At 37.4% G+C, this 21,981-nt stretch overlaps 5 protein-coding genes across 6 annotated transcripts in view; 3 read left to right on the forward strand and 2 right to left on the reverse strand.

Moving 5' to 3' along the window:
* The window catches only part of LOC145903867 (sodium- and chloride-dependent neutral and basic amino acid transporter B(0+)-like), a 44,992-nt gene extending 23,600 nt beyond the window's left edge, over window positions 1-21,392 (forward strand). The window contains exon 14 of the transcript XR_014402698.1: window positions 21,382-21,392. The gene's annotated coding sequence lies outside the window, so the exon portion shown is untranslated. The remainder of the gene's footprint in view (window positions 1-21,381) is intronic.
* LOC145902419 (uncharacterized) lies at window positions 270-2,502 on the reverse strand. Its single transcript, XM_082990373.1, has 5 exons — window positions 2,119-2,502; window positions 1,721-1,851; window positions 1,475-1,586; window positions 1,126-1,298; window positions 270-888 (listed from the first exon to the last, which is right to left on the reverse strand). The coding sequence occupies exons 1-5, from the start codon at window positions 2,243-2,245 to the stop codon at window positions 691-693; spliced, it is 741 nt and encodes a 246-aa protein (XP_082846499.1). The 5' UTR covers window positions 2,246-2,502; the 3' UTR covers window positions 270-690.
* LOC145902960 (ficolin-2-like) lies at window positions 6,355-8,929 on the reverse strand. Its single transcript, XM_082991051.1, has 6 exons — window positions 8,557-8,929; window positions 8,386-8,486; window positions 7,609-7,705; window positions 7,224-7,320; window positions 6,879-7,034; window positions 6,355-6,544 (listed from the first exon to the last, which is right to left on the reverse strand). The coding sequence occupies exons 1-6, from the start codon at window positions 8,927-8,929 to the stop codon at window positions 6,355-6,357; spliced, it is 1,014 nt and encodes a 337-aa protein (XP_082847177.1).
* LOC145902648 (angiopoietin-related protein 7-like) lies at window positions 12,002-17,106 on the forward strand. 2 transcript variants are annotated; one of them, XM_082990697.1, is made up of 8 exons: window positions 12,002-12,288; window positions 12,756-12,818; window positions 12,955-13,008; window positions 13,616-13,728; window positions 14,239-14,335; window positions 14,798-14,897; window positions 16,237-16,374; window positions 16,580-17,106. In XM_082990697.1, exons 1-8 carry the CDS (start codon window positions 12,018-12,020, stop codon window positions 16,761-16,763), a joined length of 1,020 nt encoding a protein of 339 aa, XP_082846823.1. In that variant the 5' UTR covers window positions 12,002-12,017; the 3' UTR covers window positions 16,764-17,106. The 2 variants fall into 2 exon arrangements, with proteins under 2 accessions (XP_082846823.1, XP_082846824.1); XM_082990698.1 differs by having other exon boundaries at window positions 16,237-16,384; window positions 16,580-16,711.
* LOC145902961 (calcium homeostasis modulator protein 6-like) lies at window positions 19,310-21,321 on the forward strand. Its single transcript, XM_082991053.1, has 6 exons — window positions 19,310-19,500; window positions 19,686-19,869; window positions 20,190-20,316; window positions 20,753-20,861; window positions 21,015-21,108; window positions 21,196-21,321. Exons 1-6 carry the CDS (start codon window positions 19,310-19,312, stop codon window positions 21,319-21,321), a joined length of 831 nt encoding a protein of 276 aa, XP_082847179.1.
* Window positions 21,393-21,981: the final 589 nt, after the last annotated feature.

The following is a 21,981-nucleotide window of genomic DNA, read 5'->3' on the forward strand; positions in this document are numbered from 1 at the left end:
CTCTCCCAACCTGTTGTTTGACAATAAAAAGATTTTTGCGGATCTGAGGTAAAAGAAGGTAAATATTTAACCAAAGAAAATCTGCGCTCTTGTGGTCAAGAACTTATATTAGCTTTGCTGCTAAAAGAGATGGTTAAGTTGTAAAATATGTGTGATAGTGTATTTTAGGGCTTTTTGCAACCCTTTCAAAGTAAACTTCCATGTGCCCCATGGGCAGCCAACAAGCTTAAACTTTGGGCTTCCAACACGTCAAAACTGACATCGTATAATACGGAATGCGGTTCCCGCCAAATTTATTTCACTTCGCCAAAATTACCGCTTTGCAAATAGTTTCAGACGCTCTGGTACATCTAATAGCTAGATATAAAATAATAAGGTTCTTGATATATTTTCAATTGACATTCACAGCAATGGGCGTAAAAAACACGTAAATAATTAAAAATATTAGTGATAGATCGGTGTATAGGCTGCTGTGTATATAAGTGTCACAGCACATTAGGCTGGCTCCCAAAACCGCAATGTTCCACGACCGAAGGAAAGGCCAGTGTGTTGTTAGGGCGCCTGTCAGACGAATGATTTTACAGTAAAGGTAAACACGACTTTTTGCATCCGTTCTTTAACTTCTCCTCCTCGTAGAGCTGGAAGTCGATGTAGTTGCAGTTGTGAAAATGTTATTGTGGTTCCTGGCTTCTACCATCCAGAATATTCCGGATCTTCGTATCCGCTTCCTTCCTCTTTAGTTTCTTCCTTCGGGACCGTTGGAAGAAAATCCTCGCTAAACCATTCACACGTCGGCGACTTGCTTTTCCCATTAAAAGAAATACACACGCTTTCGAACGGTCGGTAATTTTTGCCAAAATCTGAGACGTCGCAGAAGTTTTCCATTTTCTGCGGACAAAAGTTAAAATAATTATTTTTTTGTGGACCTTATTTCACAAGTTCATTTTAATGTATGCTAATCGAATGCGAGATATTTGTTGCAGTTCAAGTGGGGTGGTAAACGCATGGAACTTGTGCTAATGTTAAAATCACATAACCCATGTTCAAAGTTAAAGAAAAAACAAAGGAGATAAAACTTTGATGACGTCGTAAGATAAACGAAAACGTAATAAACGAATTGCTTACAGAACAATCATCAAATGAATATCTACAGTGAGTCGCTTTGCATTTTCCACATGACTCTTTGAACATGAAATCCATGTTGAGTCGAATCGCACTTTGGGCGAAAGTATTGAGGTTGTCCATTCTGACAACATGCGTGCAAGAGTTGACTGAGAAACCGTCACCACGCGAGTAACCTGAATATTGCAAGAACTTATAAGTTTGTTGCAGGCAAATAATATATAGAGCGTACGGTTAAAATATGTTAAAGTGGATAGTTTAAGTTTTTTACCTTCCGATATTCTCAAGTTAAAAACTTAATAAATGTTCTTTACAGAGTTCTGCAAACATTATGAAAAGAGTAAACTCTCACCTCCTATGACTGCATACGTGGCCCCAACTTCAAGAGTTTGTCGACAGCTTAAATCGTAATCCGATATAACGTAAGAAAATTCCCTTTTCAAACTCGAGCTAGCTTGGTATATCTGCAATGTAATAGAGGCTGTTTGTAAATACCCAATCATTCCTTAGGGCAACGAATAAAGATTTATGTCAATATTACTTGACTTATGTTGTATGCAAAGAAAATAAATATGTGAAGTTTATTGATTAAACTCACTGTGAGATCTGTTATTTTGTATTTGTAGAAACGAATTCCCAACCATCTTCTACTGTCAGTTTTGCCAACTTCCACAAGCTGACCGTTCGAATAATAAACAATGCTTCTGTCTTCCACTCGAAATTCCATGGCTAAAAACATAATAAACATTGGCGTTTAGCTTACAATGGTTTTCGCCTAAATTCGAGTAATAACAACAAGTAATCGATACGACAAGCAGATGTTTAGATATAGTTCTTACTTTTATGAAAATGTTTCTAAAATATACAAAAATATTTTCCCATTATTTGCCCTCCTTATTCAATGCCATTTTATAGTTTGCGAGGGATTTTCAGTGAGGACCATTAAACCTAACCAATGCAATTTGAGTGTATTTGCAAAGCACATAAGAATCTTACCGTTCGCTCCTCTGCAGTAAGCTGCCTGTTCGTGTTCCCATAAACACATACACGACTTCACGGCTGGCACCAAAACAGAGATGGCGAGCAGACAGATAGCTAATTGTTGGTACAGCATTATTTCCATCCAAAGTCGTATACTTCACGTTTACAAAATACTTTACGTCCAACCTGTAATAATAAAATAATGCTGTTTAACCTTGATCCCATCGTGCCCTGTCACCTTCACCAACGCTCTTGCATTACGACAAAATTGCTAAAAAATTAAATTAAGTTCCTTGCCAACCTCTAGGGTGTACGATAAATATTGAAACAGTTTTGTACGTTTTCAGCACGAGGTTCAGTTTTTACATTATTCCAGATGCTTTCCCACTGATTATGTCGCTGTCAGTCACTGCGCCCTCTTTTATTGGCCCGAAAGAGTTGCGAAACATGAAAAAGTCACGCTTTTGCACACGAAAGTGGGAGTCGAAACGGCTAGAGCAAGAAATCTTTGTTGACTCGCGATCTGAGGTTTTTCACCGCAACAACAATGTAAGGAGAAAAGCACTAAAGCACGTCTACTGCATTATATTTGTGAGACAGAGACTAAACTATACCATTGTTTTGTTGTTACAATGCGTCCCTTTCATGCACGAAAATTGACATTTTTTTTTTAACCTGCCAACACTGTTAAATCTATAAGCTTAAATTTGGATGTATTTGTTGAAAAAACACTGCGGTTTCGCACTTTCATACGTGGAGTTGTGGTTTATCAATTGTGAATTAAACGATAAAATCAGTGTAGCAGGAATATACAATCGCGAGTTTTGTAAGAATGGAAACGAATGCAGCAGGTGATCATATGCAGTCCCTGTAAGTCAACACAAACGTAAGTCACATGGTTGAGCAAATACAGTCGATGGAAGGTTTCGAATGTGTGAGACTACAATCGCTTAGTCCGACTACTGCGTTGAGATCATATTCGAAGAAAATATTGCTTTCAACAAGCTTTGTAGTTTCGTGATATTCATCCAAACCCCATAGGTCAGACAGCCATTGAGGTTCCGGTTGAACAAGCAGACAAAACATTTCTCCTTACTGACGAAGGAGTTGGTATCCCACGTCAGGCAAGCATCCGTGCGCATAATTTGTTTGTGTTGTGCGCAGTGAGACGCTGGGGGCCACCAAGCGCATTTCCGCTGTAGTCTCAGAAATCAATTGATATTTTCTGATTCGGTGTCAAATGAAAAGTATCACAACGTTAAGGCTTTTCAACACATTTTGTTGGCGATTTGCTATGTAATTTGTTTGTCGCTGTAAGTGTGTACGTAGATTGTTAAAAATGTTGCGAAATGTTTTCCGAAATGGAGCGCATAGATTGAGATTTTCAAAAATGAATTGGTGGCTCACGTCAAACGAGACTTCGTGCGCGTAAGTGTGACCTCGTTGCGAGAAGTCTGACGCCGGGTACCACCTTGTTCAGGAAGTATCGTTTTGCAACGAGTAGTTTTCCATTGCCTCGACAGTTCTGAATGCAATAGCCTGGGCGGCTGTATGGGTTTTGTGACTTGTTTGGAAAGTACAGGGAATTATTGCGAAATTGTGACGATGTCCATGCAATAACGCCTGGAAAAACTTGTGATCAAATTCTTTTCCCAGTTTAATGGCAAGCGCGCAGGCAATTTGACAAATCTGATCAACAGTAAAATTACACAGAGTTCTATAAAGTTAATTTACCTTTACAACAAAACTTTTAAAAACATTTACATGAAAACGCTGGATATTGTGTTGCTTCCAGGCATATTGTAATTTTTGAGAAACTAGCCAACCGACACAATTTAATGTTGAATTTACTGAACCGTGATTTTGCCTGTGAAATAACAGGCTTTGTTGTGGTTTTGGAACGACACACAAACATATGGTTCACAAGAAAACGCACGGAAAAAGAACACCAACTTCGCTTGCAGCGTTACGTGATCAAGCAAGAAAACGCGGGAAAACAAAAACTACAATTACAACAAGTTGTAAAATATAACAGAAAAATTTACACATGCTCCTTGTCGCTAAACAACGATTTTTCTTGAATTGTGGATCTTTTGAGGAAGAGACACTTCGTGCAATCAACCTCCAACGCTCTTTCGGATTACCTGATTTATAAAACAATCCCAGTCCCTGTCAAAAAGAATAAAAGTGCATCGTCGTTTGCGGCGGTTCATTCCTTCGGTAACGGTGTGAAAAGATGCTGTGCAGCGTTGTATGGGGTCCAATATAATGCTTGATACCGTTGTCCACCAGCATAAACTTTTTGTCGGTTGGAGTGACGTATGGGAGAAACACAGTACCGCAAGGCGTCGTTTCCTTTTGTCTCATTGACGATTTTTCACCTCATAACCATATGTAGGATATACGTTTTCCTTTAAGCGCATCTTTGACAATATAAATATCTTTGGCCTGATCTTCTGAACTGGAAAACAAGGTTCTTCTCATCATCAATCTCCTTTTGCTATCAATGCGTAGATGCGCGTTGTTTATGCGTTGTTTCAAAAAACGAAACCCACGATCGCATAATGACGGAATAGACGACCTAAATCTTAAACTTGGTAATATCCATTACCTTGGACACAAATGATTGTAGTCCAAATGCACCTCGATGTGCGCCACGCCAAAATTGATGCTTGATGGATGTTGGCGCATTCAATACAAAAAATACGGTTGTTGGATTCTTGATGGATTGCCTTGGTTTCCAGTAAAAACGACAGGGCCTACGATTTTTATATTGTCAAAGATGCTCTGCGGGGGAACGTATATATACTACATGAATGTTTAGTGTAAATCGACACTGAAACCGAAATCTACACACTGCATGCGGTTGATGGTGGACTATGAGATAACGGTTTATATTAGACCTCATACAACGCTGCGCAGCTTGTGGTCAAACCCGTTTGCAAACAAAGCACTCGAACCAAATGACTTTGTGTATTTTAATGTGACAGGGACCTTATCAGTTAAACCGAGATAGCGTTGAAGACTAGAACGAAATACTACCGCTGCTATGTTGCTTTAAAATATACAAGCAAGACGACATTCCCAAACATTCTGCTGTATACGACCACCGAATTGCCTTTGACGAGGCTAAAGTTCTGGAGAGGGAAACGGATTACACAAAGCGACTCTTTCTTCAAACTTTCCACAACAACCAGAAAATGTTTTTGTGTCCACGACAGGGAGAAGTGTGTATATTTTACAACCTGTTGTCTATCCGCGTTTTTTTCCTCAGTCACGTGTTGCTGCAAGCAACGTTTAGTTCCCTTTTCGTGCGTTTTTTGTGATACATGTTTGAGTTTCGATCCGACCCCTAATGCAAGTCTCGTTGTGTAAGAGGCGAAATGTCAGGGGGCAACATTTAATTGAGTCGAAAGGTCAGTTTCTCAGAAAATGCTCGACGTTGGAAACACGATAACTCCACATATACTGGGCCCGGCTGATTCGGTCTTTCTTTTTAACCTTTCACGCGTAATGCGAAAAATGCCAACAAAGATCATTTTGCACCTGACTAAGCATGTCAATCAAAAAATACATTCTACAGTTAACGTTTTCGTAGGAAAATAGTCGCAACTAAACCACTGTGTACTTTTTTAATGACCATTATGTACGCCAGGCAAAAGCTTTTAATGTAGGATTGGTTTAGACCAAGTGATACAAATATTAGCGGCAGAAAAAGTATTTTATCATACGAAAATGTAAATCGGCTGGCAATTTTTGCAAATGCTGTTTATAATGTGTAAGAAAATGTTTCAATATTGTCGCATTTCGAATACTAATCTCAAACTGATTTAATATTTTGTTGATCGCCTGTCTGACTTGCTATAAACAAGGTGCAATTGACAAACACTGTCTACATTCCCTACGTGGAATGCGAGTAGACGCGACATGCTTGTAAACCACAGGCATGTTTAAACACCAGACTTGTGGATGCTCCAAGCAAATAAAATAGTCCTTTGCTGTATATTGGCTTGTTGTATTGCTTTTGACTTGCAGCAAAGTTATATTTCGCATTTATTCTTGTAAGGACATGCATAAAAGTTAAAAAATGTTTGTGTGCAGTTGAAACGATCATTGCTAAGAAGTTTGTTAGAAATGACGACGCGGAAGCAACGTTGAAATGGAATAATTAGATGAATAAAAAATGATAAAACAAGACAAAAATTATAGTCAAGTTCAGTTTACGATCAAGTGGTCAATACATGAATTGAATTAATCACATCTAAATTTCATCATTGATTCCTTGACTGATTCATGAGTTCCTCTCCACGAACTCCAAATCATGTTTGTCCATTGTCCGGTCGATCTTCCCCAAGGAGCATTCAGCGCTGATTGGAAACAACTGTTATGCCACCATGCACCATATTTACCGTTGTAGAGTTTTGCGCAATTCTTTTCCCTCCTGTCATAACATCATAAAATGGAGCGCAAAAGTTTTTTAAAATGCGTGTAATACCACTTATTAAAATGCCATAATTTATTCTTAACAATCGTGTTAACAGAAAACTGCAAGAGACATTGTGTGACTTGTGTTATTTGAGCTTTTTGCTTTGACCGGCGAGACCCGAAAATGAAAAATGGAAAAATAATGAAGAACTAAATGAATATAAACAACCGGTAAAAAGCAAATATTATGTGTTATGTATACTCGTCCATCCAGCCCCCTGTTATCACTATTTAAAACTTGCACAAAGATTAGCTTTTGAATGGAAGTGTTGTTACTAAAAGGTACATACCAGTTGTCATTATCGCGGTCTTTTGTGGTAAATGGCATACGGTTGTGAAGCCAATCGGATGTTGTGGAATTAAGTAAACTGTCTCCAGCACTTCCACCTAAGTAGCCTTCAACATTCAAGCGATATTTATCTGCTTCGCTGCCAATTGAAAAGGATCTAAAGCACACAACACAACTCCACTGTAAGGGTTTTACCACAATTAGGTAACGCTGGTGATTTGCTTTGTTGTTTTACGCATGTAAATAAATATGTAACAATCGGGATTCGAAATTTTTCGAAATTTTGTTTTGGAAAAAAGAGCAAGTTTTTTTTTTTAAATAATCTTGCCGAAAAAATAATATTTACCTATATTGCGCAAATGCACTTTCCCCATCAAATCCTTTTAAATCAATCCCTAGACGACATAGTTTACCGCTGGTCATTCTGTGAACTCTTTTCAATCCTAAAATAATGCGGTTTATAAAGATGTCCTAAAGTTGGCAAAATCTATTTGGGTGTTTTTTGTACTGTTAAGCTTGACAGGTCTTTTTTGTTCGCTTTTGTTATTCACGGTTTTGTAAAGCCTATGTAATGTATGTACTAAGTAATATAAAGTGATTGTGGGACTAACCTAGGTTTTTGCTAATTCGTCCAAGACGCCTAATCGCAAACAATCACAATAACAAGGATTAGTTTATGTTCTTGGACATTTTCGACGGAATTACAACTTTCGTGGGTTTAACAAACTTACCCAACCAAAACTCTCCCGTCAAACTTCCAAACCCAAATTTGTATTCACGCCAGGTGTTATTGAAATCAACAGATCCACTAAAGCGACGTTGAAAAACCTATACAAAGATGAAGTTGATTATATTACACCTCAACAAAGGGTTGCTGTGTAAACATTTACAATCGCTAGCATATAGGCTATGTCATATATAAGACAAACAAGACAATTTCAAAAATTCCACCTCATAAAAAGTTACGTCAAAGGATTTAATAAAATATAAAAAAAAATTTCAATTTATTTAATACAGTGCACCATTAGTTCGGTTTTATGAGATGCAAAAAAGTCAACTTTTATCGGAATTTGATTCGTATTGTCCGAAGCTTTATGGTAAAATATTACAAATCATTTGTACCTCCATATTTCGTATGAATACGGCGGAGTTTCGGATAAACAGAATCCGGATTTACTGAGTTCTATAGATCTCACTACTAAAACTAAACCAATGCAATTCTAAGTGCCCAATCAATAGTATCGCAGTTGACGAGTTTTTTTGTATACCTAAATACGTTAGATGCCGATGTAATGTATGTACTAAGTAATATAGTGATTGTAGGACTATCCTATTTTTTTTGTAAAATCGTCAAAGACACGTAATAATACAAATATTTCGCCCTTGGGGCATCATTAGTATTCTAATAAACAACAAATTTAAAACGAAACATAAAATATCAAAATTAAACACGCCAGTGGAAAATCTATACGTTTATAAATACTTCTAGTTCGAATAAATATACTAACTGTCCATCCGTTATCACAGTACGCTTCTCTTCTATTTCGCAATCGTTGGTAACCGTTCATTAATGACGCTTGACAACTCTCTGGAAGCATCAACTCAAGTTCTTAAAATAAGTGAAACACTCGTTTAGAACTTTTTCAAAACTTTTGTAACATGATAGTGAATACTTCTACCTCGCAGACGACTTCTTGTTTCCCGTTGAAAGTTTTCTATTTCAGCTGAAAAGCCACTGTCGCCCTTTGGACCCACGAGACCAATACGGCCAACTGGGCCAACAGAGCCGGCTGGGCCAACAGGGCCAACAGGTCCAGCAAGGCCGATTTCTCCTTTAGGTCCATCCCGACCTCTGTCTCCTTTAATCCCAGGGCTTCCTCTTGGCCCCATTTTACCCGGGGGACCAAGGTTTTCGTTCCAGTTTTTCCCTAAACGACCTGGTGATACTGTTACGTCATCGTTTCCGCAAACAGGCACCGTGACGTAACTGCATTGTTGAGCAACTGCCACTGACGTCATAAACAACATGCAAAATCTAACTTTTTGCATCATATTTCTGTACTGAAAGAAACGCAAATACGTATTTGGAATTTAACTGCAGACAGATCTTCACAACTGAATTTCTAAACTAACACGAAATACGTCTGCTATATTTTCGTTCACTGAAGTTGGAGAAAGCAAGTGAGCAGTTTTTCCAAACCCATGAGCGCCATCTTGTGAAGCGCAATTTTCTACAAACAAAAATGCTTCATCATTACAAATAAACCTTAAAATGTATTAAAATCCGTAACTAGTGTTCCCAAGTTAATAAATAGTTTTTTTTCAAAATAGTTTTTCGTTTTTGCTTCGTAATAGAAGTAGCCTTTTCCCCTTTTTGTCAACATGATTTGTTTAACATTTTTACATATCCGGAGAAAAAGGCCCGAGCGAACGAAAAGGAACTCGCACCATCCTGGCGTGATATAAAATCCATCCTGGCGTGATGTGCTAATAGAAAGAGTTAATAGCAAAGAAACGGCTAAAAATAAAGTGGAAATATAAAACAGCCGATGAGAAGCCAAGAACAAAGGCCCCACGTAGTTTGTCCAGCACACTTACTTGAAGTGAAGAAATATAAGGCTTCTAATGTTAATTTATGCGTTAATTTTTTGAAAAAATTTCTTTCAATGTGTCTAACAGCTAGGCGGGGTCGTTGAAACCAAAACCACATTACTACAATGTGGCCACACAGGTGGATTTTGAAAGGGTCAGGTGGATTATGAAGGTGGCCACATGTATGCCATGGCAGCATTGGGACCCACGAAAAATGATGTCAGTTTGCAATCTGATCTTTTTGCCGCCGGCATCCTGGCCAACCAGCGTCTTTCATATCAACCAACCACGCAATGTCAGCATTATCTTCGTCTGTATCAGTACTTCCCAACCTTTCGTATTCACGGACACTTTTTATAAAATCATCCAGTCAGCGTACACTGCAAACTAATTCTTTTTGACGAAGTATGCACAAGTGACAACACAGGCAGGAAATATCAGAAAACGAAATTTATCTAAAAATGAACAAACGTAAATTTAACATGAAGGCTGCTGCTGTACACTCACAGACCCCCTGCAGCTATTTCCCATGGGTCCCTGAGAGGTCCAAGAACCCCAAGTTATTTTGTCCATGTCTGTTTCGACTGTTAGTAAGTAGTGATGTTTAACTTGATAGAGAAGGTAAAGAGGATATTATTCCTTAACAGATTGAATGCTTGTGTTCACAGAGGCACGCCGAATGTGCATATGAGCGTTCAGCCATAGTTCTTTGTTAGTGTTGACCGTTTGGAATTGGGTGTTTAAACCCAGTTCAATCGTCATTTTACCACTGTCGTCTTTTCGTGACATGTTGACGAAATACTTCGCGATTACGAGCTTCCTGCTTTTTTCTTGCACCGTTTTCGGTCACGAACATTTTTCCGATAATTGCATGTGACGCCTGGGGTGTTACTACATATGTCATATCAGCGCCTGGCTGTTGCGCACGACGTTGTATTTGGTGGTGCAACTTTTGGTGGTGCAATTTCGCTTGAGCGATTTTTCCAGTGCCACATGTTCTTGCTGTTTAAGTTTCCCCGAGAAACTTTCACTATGTTCCAATTTGTAGCATTATTAGTATTGCGGAAAAACTACGCATGTATAACAAAGTAAATAAAATACACAAACTGATATTCAGATCTTAGGGCCTTTCCTGCTATGCAACTTGCCAATTACGAATAGTAAACGAATAGAAACTTGCACAATCCTGACGTGACAGAAAAATAATATTAAAAAGCAACAACAATAAAGAAACTAAAAGTGAAAATATAACAACGAACAAATCTTTAAATAAAAAAAATAAGGAACCGAATTTTTTTAAAAATTAACAAAAGCCAACCAAAAATGAAAGGCAGAAAACGAACGACATTTTTGTAAATTTTAACGTAAAGGCTGCTCATGTACATTCACCGACCAAGATTCATTGCTACAATTTCTGGTCAGTTTCGTTCTTACATGTTTCGACTATTGGTAATGATTCGTGATGTTTAACTTAAGAGGGAGATGGAAAGTGTTTAAATTTAATGCTTGTGTATTAGCATTTGGAATTGCATGGGAGTTTAAACCCAGCCCAAGCGCAATCTTACTGCTGTCGTCTTTTCGTGACATGTTGACGTAGTACTTCTTTTCCTTGTATCGTTTTCAGTCACGAACATTTTTTCGACAATTGCGTGTGACGCCTGGGGTGTTGGTACATATATCGTTGTATCAGTGCTTGGTTACGAAGTTGTATTTGGTGGTGCAATTTCGCTTGAGTTTTAAGATTGATTTTCAAGTGACCCTTGTTTTTGCTGTTTAAAATTGAGTTTCATTTTTAACAAAACCCGTGGGTGAATCCTCCTTACAGTACATTGTTTAATAACCCATTTTCAGTAAATTCGTTAAACTGATAATTGTGTTTATGTATCATTTTAACAGTTCGTCTCTACTCAGTTCAATTGTAGCTTATTTGTGGCTTCATGTAAGTTCCGAAGAACCGTTATAGTGCAGTAGATTACACAGCGGAACTCATGTCAGCCTTATGGGCGACTTAATATCAGATTTTTATCCACGGCTTTGATCGTTATCAAGGTTGGACGGGTGAGAAAAAGTGGATCTAACTGAGAGTTTGTGAAGTTTGTTTGCTTTTGCTGCTATCGATTTGGCGATACTGATATTTTTTCTGGCGGTCCAGATTAATTTCAGCGAAGCAAAATGAGTAAACACCGGGCAAAATTAAACACGTTTCTTGTCACTTATACTTTAAATATAGGAATTAATTGCCCTAAAGTCTACCAGCAGGGTGGTTTGCATTACGAACGTTTAATAAAAGACCGATCAACAGCAAAATTTTTTCTATTCTGATAATCCTGCTTTAGTTTTTGTGTATTACAAGGAAGCAAAATGATTTACGGCACAGAAAAATACCGACAGCCACGTTATACTAACTGTTGTCACTGTGTGTTTTTGCAATAGACGAATAATTAGGGTTTGTCTGTCGGTTGTTTTCACCCCATATTCTTTATCGATCACACCAATTGACCTGTTGTTTATTTGTGCGAAAATTACAGACACGTGGAATGCGAATATAATGTTGAAATTGGTTTTATTTGGATTTGTATTAATCAGCCATCATGTAATAACTCATCAACAACAACAACCACAACAACAACAACAATGTAAAGTTGTTTGGAACGAGCAAAATCAGGGACCAGACGTTCAGATCAGCGGCATAAAGGGTGACCCAGGGATCACTGGAAGACCTGGAGAGGTTGGACCACGTGGACAACGTGGCCCTCGGGGAAAGAAAGGAAACCGAGGACCCGCGGCCGACAATGAAGAACTGATGGTACTTTTTACAGGTGGGTTATTTAAAAGTAAAATTTACAGACACGTGTCTTCTAAAATAAAAAAATAAATAAAAACAAAATTTCTTGTGCCGAAAATAATTCGCGCGAAGAGCAATTTATCGTTATGTGAAAAGCACAACAAAACCACAGTTTAAAATAGGAATAAATTAAAAACACAACATTTTGCAAAAACCTGGCAAGAAAAACATATTTTGTGAAATACTAAATGTAACTTATAAAAACAGTTTGTTTAACAACCACGATAAGAATAATCGATAAAATTTAAAAAAACCTAGGAGTTGCAAATATAAGAGTAAGTTTTGCAGGTTGTGTAGTGTTTTTTTCATTAATTTGGAATTTATTTTAATATAAAATAATATTTAACCGCGATCTTCAACATAACATGACAAATATTGGCATTTCTACTGGTTGTGTCACTGCGTGACTACTATAACTGTATCAAAATCTTTTGCATACAGAGCTGACGAATAAAGTTGAACGACTTGAAACTGCACTCCAAAATTCATCTGACAGCTACGAAGGTAAAGATCTTTTTATTTCTTCAAAACAGACAGTTTTAATTAATTTCACATAAATAAAAATAAATTCAATTTTTTCCCCAAATTTTCGCCATAAAATCGTACATATTGCCTTTGTAGTTTTGACATTTGTTTTCAGCTTTGAAGAAGGAATTGGATCAACTCCAGAAGGAGCAAAAATATTCATCTAATAGTTAAGTGTGTTTTTTATTTGACACTACCTTGTTAAACATTGTTTCATGTTTGCTACGATAACATTTTCTAATCGTTAAGGATGTATTTTGCGACAAGTTCATGCTGTGAAATCTGCAAAATATCTTCTCGTTCATTTTGTGAAACAAAGTGGCGACCTCAAACTAGTGTGCTGCTCTTGTAAATAGTAAAATATAAAATAATGAAAATTCTTTGCAATCATCAACCGAAAAATACCAACTACTAAATAATAATTCAAAATCATATATTGTTTTAGCAAAAACCAGCATGCAGCAGCAAAAAACACTATTAGCAATTTATGCAATATAAGCAAATACTTTAATATTGAATTAAACTTGTCATATTATTTCATTATAACATTACAATTTGAGGGAGAAGAGGAAACTTTAAGCAAAGTTTGAATTCGTAGTAAAATCGCAGTGAGAATCCAGGACAATGACGTTTTACAATTTTGTAAACTCAAATACTTTTGATCAAAGATGACGACGGAGCGATGGTTTAAAAATATTCTAACCAGTAGGCCTACATGTTTTGGAACATTTGCTCGCACAAAGGGGTTGGAAAACCTGAATGTCTTTTTTGCTCAGGGGTCGACTCTCTCATACACTTCGGTCATTCAGAATCTTGCGAAAGATCTCCCTTTGAAGGTCGCCAAATTCTCCTAACAGGAGAAGAAGCTTATTGTAAAGATGGGTGGCAGGTCTTTACTTTTATATTTCAGTAACTAAATCCACAAAAAATATAGTTTTGGATTAGAGATAGGCTGTTGGATTTTTTCTTACATACCTTAGTCATATCTATGAATGTTTGTTACTAATATTGGCTTATTGTTTGGACGATAGTCAAAATCTAGCAATGTTTATGAGTACTTACACGTTTTAGCTGATATGTCGAAACGCACATGTGTAGAATATATCACATTGCCATTGTAACAATTTGAAGCGCACAGCGATAAATAACTATAACAATAAGATAATATTCCCGTGATTAATTTGATCCAGAGGACGTGGAAAGGATTATTTGGTCGTAATTCACTCCGGGGGTGAAGAATTTACAATTTCGTTTTAGGAGAAAATTAACCTGAATGCTTTGTTTATCTATAAAAGATCAACATGCTGATTTTAATGTTTGTGATCAGTATTTACAACACTCTAAATCCGCTTTAATCTGATTTACATGTTTAACGTTAGTGTTATGTAAATAATACCAGGTGTTCCAGCGTCGTTATGATGGATCTGTGAGCTTTGATAGAGATTGGATAGAGTACAAGAACGGGTTTGGGGATTTATCAACAGAATTTTGGATGGGTGTGTATTTCATTACGTCAACTTAAGATAGTATTATAGGTTTTAGGCAAAAAATAAACACCACTGACGATAAAAAATGCCTGAACTCATTATAATTTCTCTCCAGATAAAATAAAATAATATTAATTGCAATGTTAGATTTAATTTATTTCTTAAAAGTCCAGTTCTAAGGAAGGCCATCATTAACGGTGTCGCCTATCATGAATAATGTTGCCTATCATGTCAGTGTTATCTACTTTATGGGCCATCCTTTTTGTTTGTCGAATTGTAATTTAAGTTATAATTTCTTGTTATATTTTCCATTTGTAAACATGCGTAGGATTTTCTAAAATACAAAAAGAAAGCAAAAATTTAAATACACGATGACCGATCAACAACCTTTAATCATAGTTGAATTTATTCCCCACCAAAAAAAATCTCTGTAAATGCAGCTCATAAAGCTAAGCAAACACTGTGTGTTAGGTTTGGAGAAACTACATCAAATCACCAATGCATCCTCTAGATGTCGCCTTCGCATTCATCTTTGGGATTTTTACGGTGATCAAGGTTTTGCGGATTATAGGTAATACTATGATGTATAACCGAGGTTTTCAAAAGAAACTAGTTAGCCTTTAGGTCGTAATAGTTATTCGTTCAAAGTTACACTGACAACACGGATCTTGGGAATGATTAATAAGTAATGATTGTGAAATACCAAACAATTAATTCTAAATTAAAGTCCGAAATAAGCAAAACAGCAAAATATGTATAGGATAGTAAATCAAAGATATGTAGACTTTTACCATAAACAAAACAGGTCACACAAAAGTTGCAAAATGCATTGTTCACAAGACGCTTTGATTCTATATCCATTTCTTACCATTATCGACATGGTCGGTTTGCTATGAATTGGGAAACGTATGATACGAATCCATAAACTTTGCGTCCTGAGTGTCTCACTCTCTTTGTACAAATTACCACATGGTTGGGAATAACAAATGTGATTCGTCGTAGAGAGAGGGCCTGAGCAATAAATCATTACAAGAGAATAAACTCAAATGATTACTAGAGCTTATCTAACGCAGTATTACATGCAATGGCATGATTGGCAGGATCGCCCCACTGCGCAGGTCCTTGCTTGGCGATCACAGCTGACGTGTCGCGATCATGAGGTTTTCGGGCTTGGCAGCCCAGGCATTGCAGTGTAGCTGGATCAGCCACTTTTTCGTGACAAGTCGGAGCGAGATTTGAAAAATCAAGCTCCCGGCGAGGTTTGACCTCACGACCCTGGGCTAACCAGGCCCAACGCCCCACCAACTGAGCTACATGAGCTACATGAGCTTAGTGGTTTCACGGGGTATATTGTGGCCAAGTTACACTGGTGCGCAAGCGCACAACTTGCCAGGCAACCTTCACATGTACGTAGGGGATCTCTACCATTGTATCCGATAACGCAGTAATATTACATACAATGGCATGATGGGCAGGATCGCCCCACTGCGCAGGTCCTTGCTTGGCGATCACAGCTGACGTATCGCGATCATAAGGTTTTCGGGCCTGGCAGCCCAGGCAATGCAGGCTAGCTGGATCAGCCACTTTTTCCTGACAAGTCGAAGCAAGATTTGAAAAATCAAGCTCCCGGTGAGGTTTGAACTCACGACCCTGGGCTAACCAGGCCTAACGCTCTGCCAACGGAGCTACAAGAGCTCAGTGGTTTCACGGGATATTGTGGCCAGAGTCGTGAGTTCAAACCTCACCGGGAGCTTGATTTTTCAAATCTCGCTCCGATTTGTCAGGAAAAAGTGGCTGATCCAGCTAGGCTGCATTGCCTGGGCTGCCAGGCCCGATAACCTCATGATTGATCTTATCTATTGTCATTTACTCACGTTTCTAAAATAAATTTTAGAAATGGTTGTTTTTAGTACTTTTAGAATTGGTGATGAAGCAAGTTCTTTTCAAATAACCATATCCGGATACTCGGGCAATATTGGAGACGCCATGAACAGATATCAAGATACCAACGGGATGAGATTCACAACCCGGGACAGGGACAATGATGCGTGAGTACTGGTAATATAACGTGTATTTATTTTATTACAATTTGTGCAATTTCAAACAATTGATCTTAGTTGACAAATTTAACAAACAAAAAAAATGAACAAATTAATTGGTCTGAAATAAAGCGTCTCGAGGTAAAATTTTGGTTACGTCCGATAAGTTTAGATTTGTATGAATTTTTATGAAGTCATGTTACTATAATTGCAGGCGGCCAGGTGTTAATTGTGCCGTATGTTGTGGTGGAGGAGGGTGGCCAACTGGCTGTGGATATGTCCGCCTCAATGGTGTGTGGTCGAGAACTTCTATTGGTCACGATGCTATGAGTTGGTTTTTGTGGAAAAAAACTTACGGGGGTCTGAAATCGTCGGAAATGAAAGTAAAATGCGAATAAATTTTCGGAAACAAATTCAAGTGATCCGCATTAACACCGTGTAACCTATGTAACGATTTTTGTTAAAAAAATCTGGCAACTGTAAATAAATTTAAATGGAAATCAAATAAGTGATAAAAGCGTTTAACTTTTACATAATAAGCAATACAATGTGTTGTGCCGATGCTGTTGCTGCCAGCTATTGTAATTTTAAAAGAACTGCCCTTCAGGCGTATATAATCCGTGCATTGCTAATAACAGTTGTTCTACTTTTTCCGCCTACACATTTTTAACCATTTTCATATCTCTATCTCTTGTAGACGTTTAAATTTTTCATGCTTTATGCTACTAAAAAAGTTATCATGCTCCATACTGATAATCCAAGTTGTTCATAAATATAAGCATCATTTGACTTGGTGTGACTGATAATAGTGTATCGGAAGTTACATAAAGTTTATTCAAAACTAATTGATGCTTACCAAAGCTGGCAACGCCAACATAGACGATATACTGGAAATCAGTTGAGGTTAAATCCGATCGTTTTAAATCAATATCACCACCTTGCTTTAAGATTTTGTTTAGTCTTTAACCGGTTGATAAATATCTGTTCATTACCGACGATTCTTATAAGTATGGAAAAAGTATCAAGTCTATGTAACTGGAGCCGATTATCACTTGCCTCATCCTCCCCTTATTTACTCCAAGGAAAAACTGACAAGCAAGTAAATAAACAGGGTACAAACTCATAAATTGGGCGGGAAATGCCTCACAACATCATAAAAGATCATCGAAGAAGACTCGTTGTAGTAGACTGTAACGTGCAAACACACCAACTAAACATAACAGGATCTGATATTACCTGTATGTCGTGGGTTGTGTCGGTTAAGTGTGGTTGAAGATGACTGGATAAATAAAAAATAAACAACCGCCTATCAAACCAAAACACACCCCAAATACCCGACGAAGAATAAAATAAACCTTGTCACGTGGTGTCGGTTGCCTGCCCACCTCAGTGCTTTGTTGTTGTAGCTTATTTCTAAAATGTACTGATGATGAACGCAGCAGTGTCGAAACGTCTACCAAGGATGAATAACAGCATGATAGCTTTGTCCTTCCTCTTTAAAATAGTTAACTCCAAGTTTTGCGCACCCAAGATACAATGAATCTTGTAAAAACCGACTGAATTACCAAAGCAACATTATTCTTCGTCGGGTATTTGGGGTGTGTTTTGGTTTGATAGGCGGTTGTTTATTTTTTATTTATCCAGTCATCTTCAACCACACTTAACCGACACAACCCACGACATACAGGTAATATCAGATCCTGTTATGTTTAGTTGGTGTGTTTGCACGTTACAGTCTACTACAACGAGCCTTCTTCGATGATCTTTTATGATGTTGTGAGGCATTTCCCGCCTAATTTATCAGTTTGCACCCTGTTTATTTACTTGCTTGTCAGTTTTTCCTTGGAGTAAATAAGGGGAGGATGAGGCAAGTGATAATCGGCTCCAGTTACATAGACTTGATACTTTTTCCATACTTATAAGAATCGTCGGTAATGAACAGATATTTATCAACCGGTTAAAGACTAAACAAAATCTTGAAGCAAGGTGGTGATATTGATTTAAAACGATCGGATTCAACCTCAACTGATTACATAATTAATAGAAAATGACATGTGGTGCCTGCTTTAGAGCTGTTGATCAAGTTAGCCTTGTCCGTATGAATCAATGCTCGTTAGATTTTAAGCCAGGTAACGGGTTTGATTTAACGAAAACTAAGCACACAAATCAAAATCAGTAGGCACAAATGTAAGAAATAATCACAAAATGGCAACACTACTTACATACCCCACTAACATCTGGCTAAAAGTAATTTTCCCCCGTTGTTGTAACATCAACATTCTGCAAAACCGGATAAAGATGCGAAATCACCCCATATTCCTAGTGACACACTACGCAAACAATATTAGAGTCATTAATGTTACTAACCAATAATATATGTGAACCTTTTGCACTTTAGGGATGAAGATGACACAAACATTTATTTCCGGTAAAATATAACATAGGTCAATCATTATGACCAGATTAAAACAAACGATATTCCAGATACAGATGCTATGGTGAAAATTTGACAAAGAGGTTTTTGGAACATTTCGGCTTGCAAACAATTATTCACGGTCCAATGTGTTTATTCGATTATTTCAACCCAAAAATATTTCAAGAAAGCATTGATAAATTGCTGCCAACGGCATTGGATAAGAACTGTTTGAATACTATCAAGCCGAATGGATCTTTGAAGGCAAACGTCGCATGCATTTGTTTACCCCTGGCTTGTTCGTGTTGGTGTTTACTATGAATCAACCCAACGATTTGTCATAATTGAACTGCGTAACTATGGTTGATATGCGTTGACTTGTGACAGCTACGTTGAGGTAGGTCTACCCTTAGTCGAAATGAACAGATGACTCATTCGAAATCATCCCTTCCTGTCTGTTTAATTACCAACCTACACAGTTTAAACTTTGGCGCTTGTGTTGCTGCACTTATATAATTCGTCACAGTAAAAATGGCTGCAGTAACTAATTTGAACGCAGTTTTGGGAACATTTAAATACGCAGCCAACAGAAGTTCCAAGTCGGCAATAAACATCATAATATTACTGGCGACCTTTGGAACGGAACAATTCTTTTCATTTGCAGTTTTCAGTTGTCCTTGCTTGGAGGCAAACGACACAAAATATATAATGGGCCAAGGTTTGTTTGAGAGAAACTTACAACTAACTTTGTTATACGCAAGTTTCATTTTTATGAAATTTGCGACTACCTGTTGTATGTAGGACGGTTTTCTTTGTTCTGTAGCAAACTATAGAACTAACCAAATGCATTTACAATCCCTTCCTTCCAACCAAAAGCTCCAATTTGTTGCGCAGAACGGCTTTTCAGATTCAGCGGTAACGCGATCTATGGAGGAGTTTTCATAACTGTTCCGGCCTTCACGTTATTCTTTGTCGGGTATTCGGTGAACACAAGGATGTGGAAGATGATGACTGGATGCTGCAATAGAGACAGTTCTGTTGCACGCGCATGTATTTCAAGATGCTTTACGTTCTCCGAGATCACCGTGCAGGTTAACATTAGTTTGGTTTTTAGTTTCGTCACCGAAAAATGGAAAAGAACTTTTAAATTGATTTCTGGAAACAATTTATTCTTGTCCAGAACCTCAAATGGAATAAACTCTCCTCAAATGGAGTATTAATTGTGGTATAGGTATCCTTACATGTTTATATTGGACAATATAACTGGATTAAAACGAAGTTTTGTTTGGGGTTGAAAAAGTCAACTTGCAGCATCAAATGATTTAAAAAGCAAATATTAATAAGCTATGAGATAAATAAAAGCTAGAAACTAAAGCTTGCACCGCAATCCAGACTCAGTGTAATTGTTTAGTCGTTGGTGGCACCCTGTGCATGGATATCAATCGCGTTGCTTGATGGAAAATATTACGCTTGTGCCACAACAATTATACCGTACGACATGGCATGTACCGAAGTCATGAAATTATCCGCCGGAAAAAGTAGGTTTAACTTAACAGGAATTTTTTTTGTGTTTGTTTATTTTGTATTTTCCTTGTATTTGTATTTTCTGTAGTTGTATTGTCTATTAAGGTTAGTTTTTAGAAAAAATTTAGGTTTATTGTTTATGCGCCACACGTGTTTCAAAGTAGCCTACATGACATGTAATATATATATGCAAAGTAGGGCTAGATGCCACCATACAACAGCCCCAAAGTTAAACTAAACCACCATACGTTTTCCATGATTCACCAGCTTCCGGTGATACGCGGAACGATTAGTTCGTTTGTGACAGAGTCGCAAAATGTTATCTCAACTGAATAAATGGAGACTTTTTCCATTTACTTTCAAGACATTTCAACTGATTCTGGACTCCTACTGTTACATAGACTTATTTATTCCTCATTAGCTTAATACCTCATATTAATTTACTCGCAGTTCAACATACGGTGGAATATGAAAAACAAAGGCATGTTTCTCAAGTAATTGGTTGGTTATTCGTTTCGGTTGTACTGCTCGTTGGTGCTCTCGTCTATATGTGCTATTGGTAAGTACTAAAAAACTCTATTTTACTATTCTAGAAGTTTTTATAGAATGACTTGAAGCCAAAAAATTTTCCGTGGAAATAATATCGCAAAATCTCTCGTCCATATCCACTATATGTAACATGAAATAAAACTGTGGTTTGATCTTTATGAAGGTGGTGTTCTCCATTGACATATTACCAAGACTATTATCAGAGCTGGTACGCTGATATTGAACGGGAACAGTTTGAAGAAATAGCGAAAAGGAAGGTAATTGAATGATTCATGCATATACCTTACGCAATGCAATTTTTGCCAAACAAATTAGACTATTCTGATTTTTCTTTATTAAATTAGATTACCGAGGAAACTAAACATAACATTAACTGCTTTTTTGACCAAATGCGGGAGAAGGTACACTGGGATAGCATTTCCACAGTCTTTACGCACAAAGAGAATGAAGGCGTTTCTTATTGGAGGTAAATATTTTGGTTTACACACAACCTATCGGATCATCTGACTTTAAAATTATTCGCTGAAAAGCTTTCCAGCTTTACATAAACAACATGGCCAATGCATGTCTTTTATATCATAAATCAGAGAATAAATTAAATACATGGCTTTCCACCTAATAATGAAGTTGCAAAGTGAAGGTCGGCAGCACCATGATATGTTCATTAATGCCATACCGAGTAATTTACAAGTCCACACTACTGTAAATGCAAATATACTGTAATTTGTAAACTGGCACACTGTTGCAGGACGGCAAGGTCGGGTAATGCAAGTACTAACTCTACATTTTGTCAATGGTTTTTGCCTAAATCCAGCCGTTGTGTTCATACAATACTATACTTTGCATGTATAAATTAAACAGCCGATAGAACAGAAATCCGAAATCACACTTGATTCGTATTTTGCTTTTCAGTCAACTGCATTTATGGCACGACAAGGAGAATCACGAAAGTTGTACAAAAAACATCTAAATATACACTGCACGTTTAAAAGTTCATGTTTTATGTTTGTATGTAATAAGATGAATAAATCTGTTTCCACGTTCATCGTCCGTTATTACGCTGATGTATTTCCATGAGTTATGTGGGACTGATAACTCAAGCCCCATTAGGCCCGATCTTACTTTGTTAG

The sequence above is a fragment of the Ascidia mentula genome, chromosome 5 (assembly GCF_947561715.1).
Source record: "Ascidia mentula chromosome 5, kaAscMent1.1, whole genome shotgun sequence".
NCBI classification, from domain to species: Eukaryota; Metazoa; Chordata; class Ascidiacea; order Phlebobranchia; family Ascidiidae; genus Ascidia; species Ascidia mentula.